Source organism: Plecotus auritus, assembly GCF_963455305.1.
Source record: "Plecotus auritus genome assembly, chromosome: 1".
NCBI lineage: Eukaryota > Metazoa > Chordata > Mammalia > Chiroptera > Vespertilionidae > Plecotus > Plecotus auritus.
The window spans coordinates 139,570,641-139,589,543 of record NC_137770.1 but is presented as its reverse complement, the minus strand read 5'-3'; the positions used below and the strand labels follow the sequence as shown (position 1 = coordinate 139,589,543).

The following is an 18,903-nucleotide window of genomic DNA, read 5'->3' as shown; positions in this document are numbered from 1 at the left end:
CCCATGGCGAACCTCTCAGCTCAGGCTCTGGCCCCGCCCATTCGCAGGGAGGAACAGGAGCAGTTTCTTGCAGACGCGGAAGCTGCTGTGGAGTAGGGAGGGGGCAGGTTCTTCCTGAGGAGGGTGTTTGTGCTTTAAAGCTGATGCTCTTTGTCCACCTCCAAGCAGTGAAGGCTGAGGGTCGCTGCAGGCGCTGAAGTCCTTGTTGAAGTCTCCGCTCCGGAGCCTCTCACAGCGGTGAGTCCACGTCCCGGGAAGCTGCACAGTGGAGGCGCCAGGTTCCTTTCGGAAGAAACTGAGGATCGATTGGAGACTGCCGGCCAGGGAAAGGGACCGAAAGGTCTCTGCCTTCCGCCTGCTCGCCAGTCCCCAGTCCCGCTCTACCGCCACCCAGACCGGTTCCCCGTGGTTCCCCGGGGTTCCCCGGTGGCCATCCAGCGATGGGAGCCTGTGGGCAGAGGGACCAAGAGGTGGTCAATGCACGTCATAGCGACTGGTTGATTGGTTGTTCTGGTCGTGATGTCTGGCTTTTTGTATCTATAGATAAGGTCTCTCTCCCTAGTAAAATTTTGCCTGCTTACTACCATTAGAAAAGATTCAGTTCCCTAAAGTCAGGGTTCCTCTTCTATAATGCATCTGCAGGTGTCACCTGGCTTCTTGGCAGCACTCTGTGGGATCTGGGCCTTGGAGCATCAGTACAAACTTGCTAATACTCGAGCTACTAATGTTGGACCAACACTTCCAGTGTCTATCTCTGCAAAAGGGATTTGGATTAATATGCCTTCTTGCCCTGCTTCTATAAAAGTACTGATAGTGAAATAACAAAAAGTATTATTACCATCACAATAGCTATTAGTCACCAAGTACTTAATGCATCCTGAGCACTGTTCTATGTATTTTGCATATATTAACCCTCTGACATATTATTCAAGTTTTATAGATGAGGAAAATTAAAACACGAAGTGACTTTCCCTTGATTGCACAGAATTCTAACCTAGACAGCCTGGCTCCAGAACCTGCACTCAATCCTGAGAATTAGCTCTATCTGTACAAGTTAGGATTCTGGTTAAAAGTGGCAGAAACCTAACTTAAAGTACCTTAAATAAGAATGGAAATTTCTGACCATTGGGTAGCTCGGTTGGTTAGAGCAGTGGTTGGCAAACTGCAGCTCGCGAGCCACATGCAGCTCTTTGGCCCCTTGAGTGTGGCTCTTCCACAAAATACCACAGCCTGGGCGAGTATATTTTGAATAAGTGGCATCAGAAGAAGTTTAAGTTTAAAAAATTTGGCTCTAAAAAAGAAATTTCAATCGTTGTACTGTTGATATTTGGCTCTGTTGACTAATGAGTTTGCTGACCACTGGGTTAGAGCATCGTCCTAATACTCCAAAGTTGTAGGTTCGATCCTGGTCAGGGCACATACAAGAATCAACCAATGAATGCATAAATAAGTGGGACAACTCTCTCCTCTCTCTCTTCCTCTCTCTCTCTCTCTCTCTCTCTCTCTCTCTCTCTCTCTCTCTCTCTCTCTCTCTCCCCCCCTCTCTCTCTCTCTTCCTCCTTCCCTCCCTCCCTCCCTCCCTCTTTCCTTCTCCCCCTTCTCCTTTTCTCTAAAATCAATAAATAAAATTTTTTAAAAAAAGGAAAAAACGGCCCTGGCCGGTTTGGTTCAGTGGATAGAGCGTCGGTCTGCGGACTCAAGGGTCCCAGGTTCGATTCCAGTCAAGGGCATGTACCTTGGTTGCGGGCACATACCCAGTGGGGAGTGTGCAGGAGGCAGCTGATCGATTGTTTCTCTCTCATTGATCTTTCTAACTCTCTATCCCTCTCCTTTCCTCTCTGTAAAAAAAAAAAAATCAATAAAATATATTTTTTTAAAAAAAGGAAAAAATGGTAATTTTTAACCCATGTAAACAAACTGTATAAAGAGAAGGGTAGTGATTCAGAGTTAACTGGATTAAGGGACTTGAACTCACTGTTTTGGACTCTTTTCTAAGTGTCTAGGACCAGATGTTAGCCTTTTATCTAAGGTAGCAGTCGCTAACCTTTCAGACCTCACAGACCACCAATGGTCCACAGACCACCAGTTGGCGACCGCTGCTCCAAAGGTTTCCTTAAACCAGCGGTCGCCAACCTTTTGGACTTCAGAGACCATCAGTGGTCTGTGAACCACCAGTTGGCAACCACTGATCTAAGGCTCCTCCAAGTGGCAGGATATATGGCCCCAGAATCCCTAGGGGAATAACCTAATAGGCTATAATTCAAAAAGAAAATAGGCAACAATGAGATACCACTACATACTTATCAGAATGCTAAAATTCAAAACATTAGTAACACCAAACGCTGACAAAGATGTGGAACAATAGGAACTCTCATTCACTGCTGGTGAGAAAACAAAATAGTAAGCCACTTTGTTTTAAACATTTTTTATTTTTATTGATTTCAGAGAGGAAGGGAGAGGGAGTGAGAGATGGAAACATCAATGATGAGAGAGAATCATTGATAGGCTGCCTCCTGCACGCCCCCTACTGGGGATCGAGCCCGCAACCCAGGCATTGGCTGGAATTGAACCCAGGTTCCCTCAGTCCGCAGGCTGACACTCCATCCACTGAGCCAAACCAGCTAGGGCAGTGAGCCACTTTGGAAGACTGTTTCTTACAAAACTAAACATAATTTCACTTTATGATCCAGCAATCACACTCTTTGCTATTTACCCAAATCAGTAGAAAACATGACCACACAAAAATCTGCACAGGTGTTTAGAGAAGCTTTATTTTTTAAAAATATTGTTTTATTCATTTCAGAGAGGAAGGGAGAGGGAGAGAGATAGAAATATCAATAATGAGAGAGAACCATTGATCGGCTGCCTCCTGCATACCGCCTACTGGGGATTGAGTCCACAACCAGGGCATGTGCCCCAATTTGGGAATCAAACTCTAATCTCCTGGTTCATAGGTTGATGCTCAGCCCCTGAGCCACAGCGGCTGGGCATAGCAGCTTTAGTTTTAATTTCTAAAATGTGGAAGCAACCAAGATGTCCTTCAATAGTTGAGTGGATAAATAAAGTATGGTACAACTATGCAATGAAGCATTATTCGGTGCTAAAAGAAATGAGCTTTCTAAATCAGAAGTCAGAAAAACCTGGCCCTCTGCTTGTTTTGTAAATAAAGCTCAGTGAAACACAGGCATAAAAAATATATAAAAAGAAACGAGATATGAAGCCATGAAATTACATGGAGATATCCTTAAATGCATATTGCTAAGTGAAAGAAGCCAATCTGGAAAGGATACATACTGTATGATTCCAACTATGTAACATTCTGGAAAAGGCAAAATACTCTCTCCTAGCTTTATGAAATAAACCCAGAGAATAACTTGTCTGCCTCACTGATGGCTCTATGCTCATCCTGGGGACCATCCCTGTGTCAGAATGCAATATGCACTGGCCAGGTCGGTGTCATATGCCTATTGTTGTGGCTTGGGGCAGAGCCTGAGTAGAGTGGCAGAGGAAGAGCCCTCAAAGGAAAGGACAGAGGAGAGTGGTGCTCTCATTGAAAGAAGGAGAAGTGTCCTGAGCAGAAAACACAACAATGGCAACAACCTCACCTGTATTATGTGTATACTAGAGGCCTGGTGCCTGAGATTCATGCACTCAGCGGCGGGGTGGGGGGGGGGGGGTCCCTCAGCCCAGCCTGCACCCTCTTGCAGTCTGGAAGCCCTCGGGGGATCCTTAGCACTGCCGCGGAGGCGGGAGAGACTCCCACCGCTGCCACTGCACTCGCCAGCTGTGAGCCTGGCTTCTGGCTGAGCAGCGCTCCACCTGTGGGAGCACACTGACCACCAGGGGGCAGCTCCTGCATTGAGCGTCTGCCCCCTGGTGGTCAGTGTGCATCATAGCGACTGGTCATTCTGCCGTTTGGTCTATTTGCATATTAGCCTTTTATTATATAGGATATCTCTATATAATAAAAGGCTAATATGCAAAGTGTCCCCTCGGGAGTTCAACCAAGAATTCAATCACTCACTATGATGTATGCTGACCACCAGGGGGTGGCACAGAACATGGCAAGCGACCAGCAGCAGCGGCGGGGTGCTGAGGCAGCAAGGGAAGGAGGAGGCAGAGAGGCAGGGTGGGGGGAAACCTGATCAGCCCTGATCGCCGGCCAGGCCTAGGGACCCCATCCATGCACGAATTTTGTGCACCGGGCTTCTAGTAGATATTTATTTATGGCCCTAACAATATGAACCCTGAGTACTGATCTAACCATAATACAAATGTGTGAGGAAATAATTCTTCATGGCTCTCTTGCACTTCTGCATGTCCTGTGAGTGAGACACTTACTGCCCTTCATTCCAGACCATCTTTTTTTATATATATATTCACTAGATATTTATTTATATCTACTAGAGGCCTGGTGCATGAAATTAGTGCATGAATGGGGGGTCCCTCAGCCCGGCCTGCACCCTCTCCAATGTGGGACCCCTTGGGGGATGTCCGACTGCCTCTTGCAGTCCAGGACCGCTGGCTCCTAACTGCTCACCTGCCTGATCACCCCTAACCCCTCTGCCTGCCTGACTGCTCCTCTACCAGCCTGATTGCCCCTAACTGCTCCCCTGCTGGCCTGATTGCCCCAACCGCCTCTGCCTCGCCCCCCCACCCAGAACCCAGGATTCCCTCCTCCAGCCGGTCGCAGGCACCCGGGACCCGGGCTTCCCTCCCTCTGGCTGGCCACAGGCCCTCAGGACCCAGGCTGGCTTCGCCCGGGCCAGTCACAGCCGCAGGGGATCGAGGGTGGGCGGCTTTGCCTGGGCCACAGCTGCAAGTGCCCGGGATCGTGGGGCAGGCGGCTTGTCCCTCTCCTGGGTCACAGGTGCAGCCGCTGGCACCCAGGACCACGGGGCGTGCAGCTTGTCCCTCTCACAGGCCACAGGCACAGGCGCAGCTACTGGTGACCGGGACCGTGGGGTGGGCAGCTTGTCCTTCTCCCGGACTGCAGCGCCAGCCGCTGGTGCCCAGGAGTTGGGTGGGCGGCTTGTTCCTCTCCTGGGCCACAGTCTGGCTGGTCCCCATTCCTCTCTCCCGAGCTCATTTGTGACTGGCTGGTCCCCATTCCTCTCTCTCAAGCTCATTTGTGCCTGGTTGGTCCCCATTCCTCTCTTGCAAGCTCATTTGTACCTGGCTGATCCTCATTCCTCTCTTCCCAGTGTTGAGTGTCTGAGCTGTTATGGTGTGAGGGCATGATGACCATTTGCATATTAGCTCTTTATTATATAGGATATATATATATATATGTGTGTGTGTGTGTGTGTGTGTGTGTGTGTGTGTGTGTATATATATATATATATATATATATATATATATATATATATTTTAAAGATCTCTTATTTGTTTTTTAAAAGGAAAAGGACATTCATCATTTTCCAGCTTATAAAATGTGGTACAATTGGGAAGGAGGATGAATGGAAAGCCACTGCAGGTAGACTTCTATAATATGTAGCAGAACATTAATATCTTAAATAATACAAATAGCTTACATCACTTTTATCACTATCTGTAGAAGTAAAAAGTTATGTATTTATATTAAAAACACAAAACCCTCTCACCATGTTCCACCTAGGAACATGGATATGTATTTAAGATGTCTGATTAAAGGAGCATTGAGTGGCTATAAGAAGCCATCTATTTGGTATAAGAATTGAAACTAGATTTTTTGACTTAGTCAGTAACATTCTCAACTAAATGAATAAATGAATTCAACTTTATCCCAATTTCTGATTTTTATAAAATTACTAGAGGCCTGGTACATGAAATTCGTGCACAGAGGGGGGGTTCTCTAAGCCCAGCCTGCACCCATTCCAATCGGGGACCCCTTGAGGGATGTGGGCCTGATCCCTGTGGGCCTAAACCGCAGTCAGACACCCCTCTCACAATCTGGGACCACTGGCTCCTAACCACTCACCTGCCTGCCTGCCTGATTGCCCCTAACCCCTCTACCTGCCTGCTTGATCACCCCTAACCTCTCTGCCTGCCTGCCTGATCACCCCTAACCCAGTGGTTGGCAAACTCATTAGTCAACAGAGCCAAATATCAACAGTACAACGATTGAAATTTCTTTTGAGAGACAAATTTTTTAAACTTAAACTTCTTCTAACGCCACTTCTTCAAAACAGACTTGCCCAGGCCGTGGTATTTTGTGGAAGAGCCACACTCAAGGGGCCAAAGAGCCGCATGTGGCTGGCGAGCCGCAGTTTGCCGACCACTGCCCTAACCTATCTGCCTGCCTGCCTGATTGCCCCTAACTGGCTCTGCCTGCCTGCCTGATCGCCCCTAACTAGCCCTCCCCTGCTGGCCTGATCTCGCCCCCAACTGCCCTCCCCTGCTATCCTGATCTTGTCCCCAACTGTCCTCCCCTGGCAGCCTGGTTGCCCCCAACTTCCCTCCCCTGCTGGCCTGATCTCGCCCCCAATGGCCCTCCCTGCCAGCGTGATCTTGCCCCTAACTGCTCTCCCCTGCCAGTCTGATCTCGCCACCAACTGCCCTACCCTGCCGGCCTGATCTCGCCCCTAACTGTTCTCCTCTGCTTGCCTGATCGCCGCTAACTGCCCCTGCCCGCCTAATCACCCCTAGCTGCCCTCCTCTGCCGGCCTGATCTCACCCCCAACTGCTGACCAATTTGGTTCTGATTGGTCAGTTTCTATGCCAGTCAGTGTCAAAAGCTCCTCCTCCTAGGCAGCCATTGGCTCCTTACATTCACCCAGATTTAGTTCTGATTGGTCAGTTTCTATGCCAGTCAGCATCTCTGGGCCTATCAACAGGGCCTGATCAGAAAGGTAGGGCTGCCCTAACCAGTTTGGCTCAGTGGATAGAGCGTCGGCCTGCAGACTGAAAGGTCCCAAGTTTGATTCCGGTCAAGGGCATGTACGTTGGTTGCGGGCACATCCCCAGTAGGAGTTGTGCAGGAGGCCGCTGATCAATGTTTCTCTCTCATCGATGTTTCTAACTCTCTATCCCTCTCCCTTCCTCTCTGTAAAAAATCAATAACATATATTTAAAAAAAAAAAAAAAGAAAGAAAGGCAGGGCTGATCAGCAGCCCCAGTGGAGGCCTGGAGAGATGGAGGTGCAGCTGTTGGCCAGGCCGGGAGAGAAAGAGAGGCAAGTTCTGATCAACGGCTGCCACAGAGGCTATGGATCAGACCCTGCCTCTCTCTCTGTAGGCCTCTCTGCGGGCCTGATCCACAGCCCCCTAGGCAGTCAGTGCTGGGTCAGGGCGCCAGCAGCGGTCCCAGTCAGTGCTGGGTCACCATGGCAACCCAGCACTGACTTCTGGTCTGGTCGAGCCTTCAGTCGTAACAGTCATTACGACCTTGGCTCCTTATTATATAGATATGTAACAGCATGGCTTTATTTTGAAAAAATATGATTCCTTTCTATGAATTCCTGCTATTTATCCTCATTTAATCCTTATTGTATAAAAATCAATGCACTTATAACAGTAACAAGTAATAAAAACCATATCATTTCCCATTTACCTTTTATTTTTAACTTAGGTTTACAATAAACTGAAAAGATCATTAAAAAAATATCATTGCTATCAATTTAAAAATTTAAATGAAGTTCATATTAAACAAAGCAGTAACACTCTAGCCTATAATACATCTTTATTTATATATACAAGAACTGTGTGCAAAGTGCTTTTCAAACTATAAAATAAGACTTTGGAATAGGATACAAACAGTTAACCCTAGGAATTAGTAATCCCTAACTACTTATAATGAATCACAACTGCTTACTTTCTTAATTTGCACTTTATTTCTTTATATACTAAGAAAAAAGCCACCATTTTTGATACCAGATTGATATCTAATTTTTTAAAATAATCCATGATCCATGGATCTAAACGTTTTTTTCCCTAAATTGAGGAGTTTTTAAAATATTAGCCCTGGCCAGTGTTCTCAGTGGTTAGAGAATCAGCCCATGCACCTAAGGGCCTTGGGTTTGATTCCTGGTCAAGGGCACGTACTTGGGTTGCAGGTTCGATCCCAGGCCCCAGTTGGGGTGTGTGAGAGAGGCAACCAATCAAGGTGTGTCTCTCACATCAATGTTTCTCTCTCTCTTCCTCCCTCCCTCCCTCCTTTCTCTTCTCTCTAAAACCCAATAGGAAAATTATCCTCAAGTGAAGATTAACAACAAAAAAGAGACACACAATCTTAGCAGATCCCTCTCTAGGGACACATTTTAATTAAGATGGGATTAAAAAATAAAAAACATCAAGTTACATGAAAGGAAAAAAAGAATCTTGGGAAAAGCAAATTGTATTCTTATACATTTTTCTTCAGGCAAACGAAGAACCACCCTCCATAAAAAAGATGTATTACTTTCTCTCTTACTGCAAACACTCTGAACACATGATGCTAAATCCAATATCATACATACCAAGAATGCTTAAAACATTTGCTACTAAACCTTTAAATCAGAGATATCTTTAAAGTACAAAGTACATCTAAATAAGCAGATAGACAGGAAAAATAAGTCCAATCTAGCCGGTGTGGATCAGTGGTTGAGTGTTGACATATGAACCAGGAGGTCATGGTTCCATTCCTGGTCAGGGCATATGTCCGGGTTTCTGGCTCTATCCCTGGTAGAGGGCGTGCAGGAGGCAGTGGATCAATGATTCTCTCTCATTATTGATGTCTCTCTCTCTCTCTCCCTCTCCCTTCCTCTTTCTGAAATCAATTAAAAAAATTATTTTTTAATTCCAAACAAAGCCGTCAAAGATCTAAATTACAGTCTTCTTTCAGTTTAAATGTGAGAGGTAGAGGAGAGAAACTGAAATTTATATTAATTGGGTATGTCTTATTCATATGGAAGTACATAGCCTGTTAGCTTACAGATCCTTTTAATATCCCTGTGAAATAGGCATATCTCAAATATTATACCCCGATGAAAAACTGAGGCACTAAGAGGTTAAGAGTCCAGGCTGGGTAGTTTACCAGTTGAGGAAAAATAATTTTCATGTGTATTCTTTTTGACCTTTGTAAAAACAGTATAAATAAGGTCTTTCATTTTATATTTCAAAGCACCTGGTGAAGCAGAGACAAGATATACTCAGTTAAAGACAAATGATTACAAAGGAATAAATGTATAGGATTTAATAAAAATCTTATTAATGATCTGCAGGCTCAGAATAAACTTTCATACCTTAAGCCCATTCTTCATCTTTCCCATCAGTAATTTATTTCTATTCTGTGAATCATTTGTAAAAACTAAGCCTCTTATATAGAGCTCTAGTTTATAATAATGTTTGAACACTAAAGTCAGAGCTGTGAATACACAACAAAGATCATAGAAGTTTTCTACTTCTTGACATGGCAATTCAGAGACTAAGATATAAAGTCAATTTAATCTACTTGAAATTTACTTCTGGTTTGCATTCTTTCTCATATTTAATTTAGAAAATTAAAAATACCCAGTTATAAATCTAATATCATTATAACAACTGTACCTAAGCAGCTTATATTTCTCTATGGGAGATAATCAGGTAAACATATTACCAAACAATAATTAATAATTTAATGTCCTTCTAGTTCAAGGGTAGGGGAAATCTATGTATGCTTATAATCTAGTTGAGATTGATTATTCAAGTATCAGCAATATTAGTCCTTAAAATGTTATCATTGTGTAGTGCAAAATATATATGTGTATATATACACAAACCAAAGTATTAGACAACAAAAAGCAATGTAATAATCACAAACTAGGATTTTCTTGTTAGCGCCACAATCCATTTCCTTCCAAGGTCATCCAGGCCTAGTAGTCTTCTTGAGTAAAATACCATTTTCTTCAGTTCAGTTTTCTTTAAAAAGAAAGTAAAAACCAATTTCCTATGAATAAAAATGCAACCTGAATATGAAACACACCCCATGCCAAAGAATTCTCTAACATAATCCTAACATTCAAATTCAAAATAAAACCATAAACCCACAAATGATCCTTAAAAAATTATTTCATGTTACTTATAGTTCAATAGGAAAGATCTAATTGCAAGTGCTGACATTATCAAATGGTTTGTAATAAATAATTTAATTATATATTCCTCCTCCCACAGCTTCTAAATTCTCAACCTTTTCTAGTTGGCTATTACAGTTCAGATATTTTTACATTATTTAATAATTTATTAAAATGGAAAGGCTGTGAAACAAAATAGCTTAATAAAACTATAACAAGTTGACAGATGTACAATCTGGACTATTAATTTAATATATATTATGTACCTGTTCTGGGCACTGTGCCAGGCACTGGGGATTTAAACATAAATGAGGCAGGCTCTCAACCCTCAAAAGACCTCTTGGTTTAATTGAGGGGGTAGGGAGATATATAAACCAACAATTCAGATATGCATAATGCAATGGTTTTAATGATAGCAGAGTGAATGAGGTATCAGAGAATTGGTGGGCTTATTATCACAAGACACAACAATCACATATGATCTGAGTTCTGAGAAAGGTTCCCCAAGCTGTAAATAAAATCTCTATATCCTCCCAGCACTCAAGATGCCAAAATGGCTGAAACTGTCTCAACAAAGATTCATTCCTCTCCTCTGTGGAAATATTCATATACAACCCCTTTGGAAGGAGTGATATTTTCAATAATCAAATAATTCCTTATCCTGTGAACAAATCTTCTTAGCTACACCTCCTTGGCAGGAGTGACATTTTAAATAATCAGATCAACCATAGCTGGTTTGGCTCAGTGGATAGCGCGATGGCCTGAGGACTGAAGGGTCCCGGGTTCAATTCCGGTCAAGGGCATGTACCTTGGTTGTGGGCTCCTCCCCGGCCAGGGCCCTAGTGGAGGCCCATGCAGGAGGCAACCAGTCGATGTGTTCCTCTCACTGTCTTTCCCTCTGTCTTTGCCTCTCTCTTCCACTCTCTCTAAAAATCAATGGAAAAATATCCTCAGGGTGAGGATTAAAAATAAATCAAATAGTAATAATAGTAAATAATCACACCAATTTTCACGTAAGTCATGGCATAAAGAAAAAAGGCCCCTGCAGGAATAAAGCTGTAGGTAATTCTAAAGACTTAAGTGCCTGAGCAAGTTTTTAGCAGAAATGTTAGCTGGAAGGTGCTTGAATAGTTAGCAACATTTATCAAGAACCCATGTGATGCAGATTACTACACAAAGTCTTTTGCAGCCTGGCTGGTGTAGCTCAGTGGTTGAGTGTCGACCTATGAACCAGGAAGTCACTGGTTCCATTCCTGGTCAGGGCACATGCCTTGGTTGCAGGCTCGATCCCCAGTGGGGGCCATGCAGGAGGCAGCCAATCAATGATTCTCTTTCATCATTGATGTTTCTCTCTCTTCCTCTCCCTTCATCTCTGAAATCATCTTTGAAAAAAATAAAAATATTTTTAAAAAATCCCTTACAGCTCTTCCCCCTTGTGACTTCTGACCGGAGCTAGAACCATAAAAGGCATTTCAATGCACTTTCCCACATTCGAAGGAAGATTATGTCTTCTCCTCTTTCCAAAGAGCTGAGACAGAAGTACAATGTTCAATCCATGCCCATGTGAAAGGATGAAGTTCAGGTTGTTTGAGGACATTACAACGGGCAGCAAATTGGCAAAGTAGTCCAGGTTTACAGGAAGAAATATGTCATCTACATTGAACTAGTGCAGCAGGAGAAAACTAATGGTATAACTGTTCATGTGAACATTCACCCCAGCAAGGTGGTTATCACTAGACTAAAGCTGGACAAAAACCGCAAAAAGATCCTTGAACTTAAAGCCATATCTCGACACGTAGAAAAGGAAAAGGGAAAATACAAGGAAGAAACAATTGAGAAGATGCAGGAATAAAGTAATATTATATACAACTTTCATTAAAAACTTAAAATGAAAAAAAATTCTTTGCAGATTTATACAACTTGGTCTATAAATCCTAATCCTCTACATTATTCTATGACAGTGGGGAAATAGACTGGATATCACTATCTTCAGAACCTTAGAATGTTTTCCAGCCTTTTAACAAAATCTCTATCTCCTTTTTTTAAAAATTAACTTGCAAAATGCAGGGTATGGTGTGATAGGGAAGAAAATACACAAAAAGCAACACATAAGGGAATAGGAATAAAATTCTGCCTTTGCCCTAGCCCAGCGGTCGGCAAACCATGGCTCGCGAGCCACATGTGGCTCTTTGGTCCCTTGAGTGTGGCTCTTCCACAAAATACCACGGCCTGGGCGAGTCTATTTTGAAGAAGTGGCGTTAGAAGAAGTTTAAGTTTTTAAAATTTAGCTCTCAAAAGAAACTTCAATCGTTGTACTGTTGATATTTGGCTTTGTTGACTAATGAGTTTGCCGACCACTGCTCTAGCCCATTGAAATCTACTCTGGTTGTACCACTGAGATTATTTTTCCTCCTCAGAAGAACAGGCCTGCCTTTTTGGGCCAGTACCATCTTCACCAGGCTCCACTGAAGAATGTTTCTCCTGAGATCCTCTCCACCCCTACCTAGTTTTGGGTGATTTTTTTTTTTTCAGAGTACGTTTATTGAAGCTCGGGACAGTGAAACAAGGAAGGGCTTAGGATAGAAGAAGCAACAGGAGAGAGCCTCAGCAGAGCTGCTTTGACTCACCAAGAAATAAAACTCACAAGGACAGAAGTGAGCCAAGGTGGGGCTGCTATTGACTCACTGGAAAGTCAGAGAAAAAGGGGCCTTGAGGACTGGGTCAGGGGGTTAGCCCAGAAGAAGTTGCCAATGCCCATTGCTCCCCTGGTTACAAGTCTCCAAGTCTTCTAGGGACCTTTAGAGTTTTAGGATAAAGAGACTTCACTCAAGCCCTGGCAGGTGATGTCCAATGGTTACAATGTTGGCCTGCACATCAAAGAGTTGCCCGTTAGATTCCTTGTCAAGGATATACACCTGTGGTGCAGGTTTGATTCCCCGGCCCCAAATGGGGCATGTTTTGGAGGCAACCAATAATCTTTTTCTCTTTCTCTTCCTCCCTCCCTTCCTCTCTCTCTAAAAATCAACGGGAAAAAAATACCCTTGAATGAGGATTAACAAGAAAAACACACACAAGAAAATTCACTTGAAAAGGAGATTCAAGTGGGTGTGCTACAAGGAGGGCTCGCCCTACCCAGGTTTGTGTGTGTGTGTGTGTGTGTGTGTGTGTGTGTGTGTGTGTGTTTTAATATATTTTTACTAGAGGCCCGGTGTATGAATTCGTACATGGGTGGGGTCCCTCAGCCTGGCCAGCGATCAGGGCTGATTGGGGCCATCTTGCCCAGTCCTGATCGGGGCCAGCTGGCCAGGAGGAGGGACTGAGGCAGGTTGGCCAGCCATGGGAGGTTGGCTGTTGGAGCGCACTGACTACCACTAGGGGGCAGCTCTTGCATTGAGCGTCTGACCCCTGGTGGTCAGTGCGTGTCATAGCTACCAGCCAGTCATCTGTTTGTCCAGTTGTAATGGTCGCTTAGGCTTTTATATATATAGATTGATTTCAGAGAGAAAGGAAGAGGAAGAGGTAGAAACATCATGATAAGAGAGAATCATTGATTGGCTGCTTTCTGCACGCCCCTACTGGGGATTGAGCCCGCAACCTGGGCATGTGCCCTTGACCCAAAATCAAACCTGGGACCCTTCAGTCCATAGATCGATTCTCTATCCACTGAGCCAAACCAGCCAGGGCCTTAGCTAGTTTTTAATGACTGGGTTTCTACTGAAAGCTCAGTATTTCCAAAGAAACTATATGACAGCAAATTTATGAATCTGGGCAGACTGATAAAGAAAAATAGTCAGGAAAACGTAATTCATTAAGAGTAGTCATTTGGACTTAACAGGTCTGCTTTTAGTATTTAAGTCATAGATAATTTATTATTATTATTATCATTATTACTATTTTCTCTTTTCCAAATTTTTTTTTTCACATTTTATTTGTATTTCTTTTTAAAAAATATTTTTATTTATTTCAGAGCGAGAAAGGGAGAGGGAGATAGAGATAGAAACATCAATAATGAGAGAGAATTATCGATTGCCTGACTCTTACATGGTCCCTACTGGAGATCAAGCCCACAACTCAGGCATGTGCCCTGACTAGGAATCAAACTGTGACCTCCTGGTTCATGGGTCGACGCTCAACCACTGAGCAACACCAGCTGGGTACATTTTAATTGTACTTTATTTTTTTCATTACCTTTTATCCTCTCTATGCCCTCTTCCACCTCCACCCATCACTTTCCACCCCACTCATGGATAATTTTAATAGCAGAATTATGAGGTTAGGTAACTGGGGAGAGGTGGCACTATAGGAGACTGTTCAGGGCCTATTTTTGAACAGGTCTGCAAGTGTTCTTCATATCACATACGGAAAGAAGATTTTTCTAATCCATTGCAAAGTAATGTGAGAAATTTCTTTTACTTTTAAATTTACATTCCTCTATAACTGGGGCGGGGGGGAGCGGAATCCAAGCAGTGGACCTTATTACTATTAATGTAAAAAAAATGTTTTAAAGCTCACCACAAAATAGCCATTTATGTTCTATACTAGAGGCCCAGCCTGCACCCTCTCCAATATGGGACCCCTAGGGGGATGTCCGACTGCCAGTTTAGGGATCGGGCCTAAACCAGCAGTCAGATAGCTCTCACAATCTGGGACTGCTGGCTCCCAACCGCTAGCCTGCCTGCCTGCCTGATTGCCCCTAACCACTTCTGCCTGCCAGCCTGATCACCCCCTAACCACTCCCCTGCCAGCCTGATCGACACCTAACTGCTCCCCTACTGGCCCGATTGCCCCCAAAAAACTGCCCTCCCCTGCTGGGCCAGTAACCCCCAACAGCCCTCCCCTGCCAGCCCGGTCACCCCTAACTGCCCTCCCCTGCTGGCCCGGTCGCCCCCAACTGCTCTCCCCTGCAGGCCCAGTTGCCCCCAACTGCCCTCTGCTGCTAGCCCAGTTGCCCCTACCTGCCCTCTCCTGCAGGCCTGGTCACCCCTAACTGCCCTCCCCTGCAGGCCCGATCGCCCCCAACTGCCCTCACCTGCAGGCCCGGTCGCCCCTAACTGCCCTCCCCTGCCGGCCCAGTTGCCCCCAACTTCCCTCACCTGCAGGCCTCGTCCCCCTCAACTGCCCTCCCCTGCAGGCCTGGTCGCCCCCAACTGCCCTCCCCTGCAGGCCTGGTCGCCCAACTGCCCTCCCCTGTTGGCATGGTCACCCCTAACTGCCCTCCCCTGCTGGCCTGATCGCCCCCAACTGCCCTCCCCTGCCGGCCATCTTTGACCACATGCGGCCATCTTTGACCACATGAGGGTAACCATCTTGTGCAAGGGTGTGAGGGTCAATTTGCATATTACTTCTTTATTATATAGGATGTATAGGATTATCTCAGTGTGCCTGTTTGGATCCAGATGCACATTTATTAGATAAAATTAAAGCTTTTCCATATCCTGTGGCACTTCAGTTTGCCATCCTGCCAACAGTGAGCTTCAGCACACAGTTCTGAAAGCTTACTACATACCATACACTGTAGTAGGGATGAGGTACAGGATGGTCCCTATTATGAGTAGGGCAAATCATCTCCTGCCCACACTTTTCCCTTCTTAACAGGATTTCTTGATCTTCCTTTTCATCTCCAAAACAGACCTAGCTCCTCCAAACCATACACACTGCTCTCTAATCTTTATTCCTGAAACATCAGATTAAATATTGTTAAGCCCTGCCAGATTAAACCTTGCCTAAATCCCCCTAAGGCAAAAATTTATTTCGAAATCAAACATGGCTCTATCTCTAACCCCAGTTAATTTGTTACATATATAAGCAAATAATACAGAACAACCAAACGCAGTCACGCAGTGCTATATAACTTGCAATTTGGAAGAATTAAACACGTAACATACAACAGAAAATCTGATAAAGATTCAATAACAACAAAGTAGAAAATTAAAAATAGGGAAGAATTTCTTCATTCAGAGACATCTGTAAATAACTGAAAGGGATATTTAGGAGATATGGTGTATATGTCTACTGGTAAAGAATATTTTTTAAATGTAATTTTAGAAAAACTGCTATTTTGGGTGACTGCTAAAGCAAAGTATAGTTTGTTTTTTCAGCCTTTAATAAAGTAACAAGATGCCTTAATCTTGGACATAAATTATTAACCAAAGTAAGATTTTTGTCTTATGCCAAATTTCTCTACCCTCCAACTCTGACTTTCTACATAGGAAACATGAAAGGGAACTTTGAAATGCATTGCAAAATACGTAAACACCTGGCTTTAGTGCCACTGTTCCCTGCAGCTTAAATTACTACATGTTGAAAAGGTTTGGTTCTTTTTCCTTCCTGTTATCAGGGAAATCAGAATTTAAAACATTGTTTAGCACTAAAGCCAACCACTGTAGGAGAAATGTAAAACATATGAAAGAAGAAAGAATTTAAAGTAAGGTCTATATCTTAACAACTGAAATGACACATACACAAGAGGAGTAGGAAGGGAGTAAATAATACTGGGAAAGCAAATTATGCTTCTGAAATCCTACTAAAGTTTTTCAAGTGGGCAGGTTTATCAAACAACGTATTTGGTTCATTTGTGAACATAAAGCAGAGAACAAAGAAGACTGAAACAATTCACTTAATGTCACATGCATTTCAGTTTCTCTACTATAAAATATAACTGGAGCCCTAGCCAGTTTGGCTTAGCAGATAGAGCACCGGACTGTGAAATGAAGGGTCCCAGGTTCGATTATGATCAAGGGCACATGCCCAGATTGTGGATGTGCAGGATGCAGCTGATCAATGATTCTCTCCCATCATTGATGTTTCTATCTCTCTCTCCCTCTCCCTTCCTCTCTGAAATCAATAAAATATCTATAATAATAAAAGTGTAATATGCTAATTAGACCGGACGTCCTCCCAGACATCCTTCTGGAGCGACCTTCCAAATGAAGCCGGGGCTATGAGGGAATCCCGGGCCCCAGGTGCATGCTGGCCCAGGTGCCAGAAGGAAGCTGGTGCCAGCAGCCAGGGGGAGGAAGGCCTACTCTTGCATGAATTTCGTGCAGCGGGCCTCTAGTATTTAAATACACACACTAGGGGCCCAGTGCATGAATTCGTGCACCTTGAAAGGAACTGTGGGCCGTGAGGCTGCAGTGGACACAGGGGCGGGTCTCAACCCATCCTCCACGACCCTGTCCGGCCTCTCCCGCCGCGGCCCACCGTCCCCTGTCTGCCAGCAGCCTTGCTCCCACCACTGCTGCTCCCAAGTGCTGATGGCACCGGCCCTGCTTGCACCTGCTGAAGGCACAGAGCAATCAGGGCCAGTGCCAGAAGCAGGTGCAAGTGGGGCCGGCACCATCAGTGGGTACAAGCAGCAGCAGCTGCTGCTTCAATCGCCCCTCAGGAGCAGGGGGGAGGTGGAGAAGACCTCAGGGACAATCAGGGCCTGCAGCCGCCACTCACACCCACTAATGGTGCCAAGCAATGAGGACCAGCACCGGGCACCAGCAGCGGGTGCGAGCGGTGGCTCTGGCGCCATCAGTGGGTGCAAGCAGTGGCTCCAGCACCAGCAGAGGGTGCGAACGGGCCCGTCACCGGCAGTGGGTGTGAGAGGCGGCTGCCGGCCCCGATCTCCCCTCAGGAGCAGGGGGAGGTAGAGAAGCCATGAGGGGTGATTGGGGCCAGCAGCTGCTGCTTGCACCCGCTGACGGCGCCAAGCGATCGGGGCCAGCGCCGGGCGGCAGCAGTGGGTGCGAGCAGCGGCTCCGGCACCAGGAGTGGGTGCAAGCAGGGCCAGCGCCAGCAGCAGGTGCGAGTGCCGGGTGGGAACACTGCGGTGTGTGGGAGCAAAGAATTTTCAGTAACCACCAGAGGCTCACCCCAGTGACAGCGACCGGCACCCTGCCTTGGTCTGGCAGTCCTGCTCACCTGCTCCACCATCCCACTGCAGCCGACGCCCGCCATGTTCCACGCATACCCCCTGGTGGTCAGCGCACATTATGCAACCGGTTGTTCTGCCATTCAGTCTATTTGTATATTAGCCTTTTATTATATAGGATAACTGGAGCATTTACACAAGTGTCTGATAATCCCTTCATCAGAGAAGGGCAAATGTTTGTTTTTTGCTTTTGTTATCAAATGTAATAATTAGAAACTTGGGTTCTTTGGTAGAGGAACAACACACCCATTATTATGTAAACCTGTATATTTTTTAAAATGTATTTCTACTGCATTCAAAATCTTATTATTAAGTTCCCTATTTCTTTTCCCCATCTGTTGTCACTTAATGGGAAATGGTGACAAAATACAGAAACATAATCAGTGAGGCCAGCAGTGAGGTAAGCAATTTTCTATGGGCCCATCCATGGAAAGTAATTCAGTTTATATAGTGCCCAAAAAAGTGCTTTAATGATTTTCTTGAACCCAAGAGTTTTGGCCTCAGCTATTCCTAACCTAGACAATCTCAGAGCACTTTCAAGGATTGCAACCTATTATTCTCAGACTTATCTGAGTTACCTCCTAACATCCCAAACTGGAATTCCTGGCCCTCGAATAATAATAATCCCTATTTCTAGAGAAAGTTCAACTACAAACTGAGCATTTTCTGAAATGTCAATATATTTCAAAGGAATAGAGAGCATGCAGGCTTTTTTTTTTTTTTAACCTATCTGTTGTTCTTTTTTTTTTTTCTTTAATCCTCACCTGAGGATATTTTTTCCATTGATTTTTAGGGAGAGTAGAAGGGAGGGATGGTGGGAGAAAGAGAGAAACATCGATGTGAGAGACACATTGATTGGCTGCTTCCTACACCTGCCCTGACTGGGGTGGTAATCGAACCTACAACCCAGGTATGTGCCCTTTACTGGTCCGAGGGGTGACACTCTAACCCTCAGCAAAACTGGCCAGGGCTCCATTGT

General features: G+C 44.8%; 1 protein-coding gene and 1 pseudogene across 12 annotated transcripts in view; one reads left to right on the top strand and one right to left on the bottom strand.

The window, feature by feature from the left end:
* Positions 1-7,516: 7,516 nt before the first annotated feature.
* ACBD5 (acyl-CoA binding domain containing 5) overlaps positions 7,517-18,903 on the bottom strand; it is a gene marked incomplete at its 3' end in the record, with an annotated part of 68,780 nt that continues 57,393 nt past the window's right edge. For all 11 annotated transcript variants that reach the window (XM_080649207.1, XM_080649210.1, XM_080649202.1 and 8 more), the window contains one exon: positions 7,517-9,854. In XM_080649207.1, coding sequence (XP_080505333.1) covers positions 9,842-9,854 — 13 coding nt within the window. The remainder of the gene's footprint in view (positions 9,855-18,903) is intronic.
* Positions 10,560-11,858, top strand: LOC308255328 (large ribosomal subunit protein uL24-like; annotated as a pseudogene). Its single transcript has 2 exons — positions 10,560-10,571; positions 11,430-11,858. The product of its transcript is annotated as a large ribosomal subunit protein uL24-like (transcript).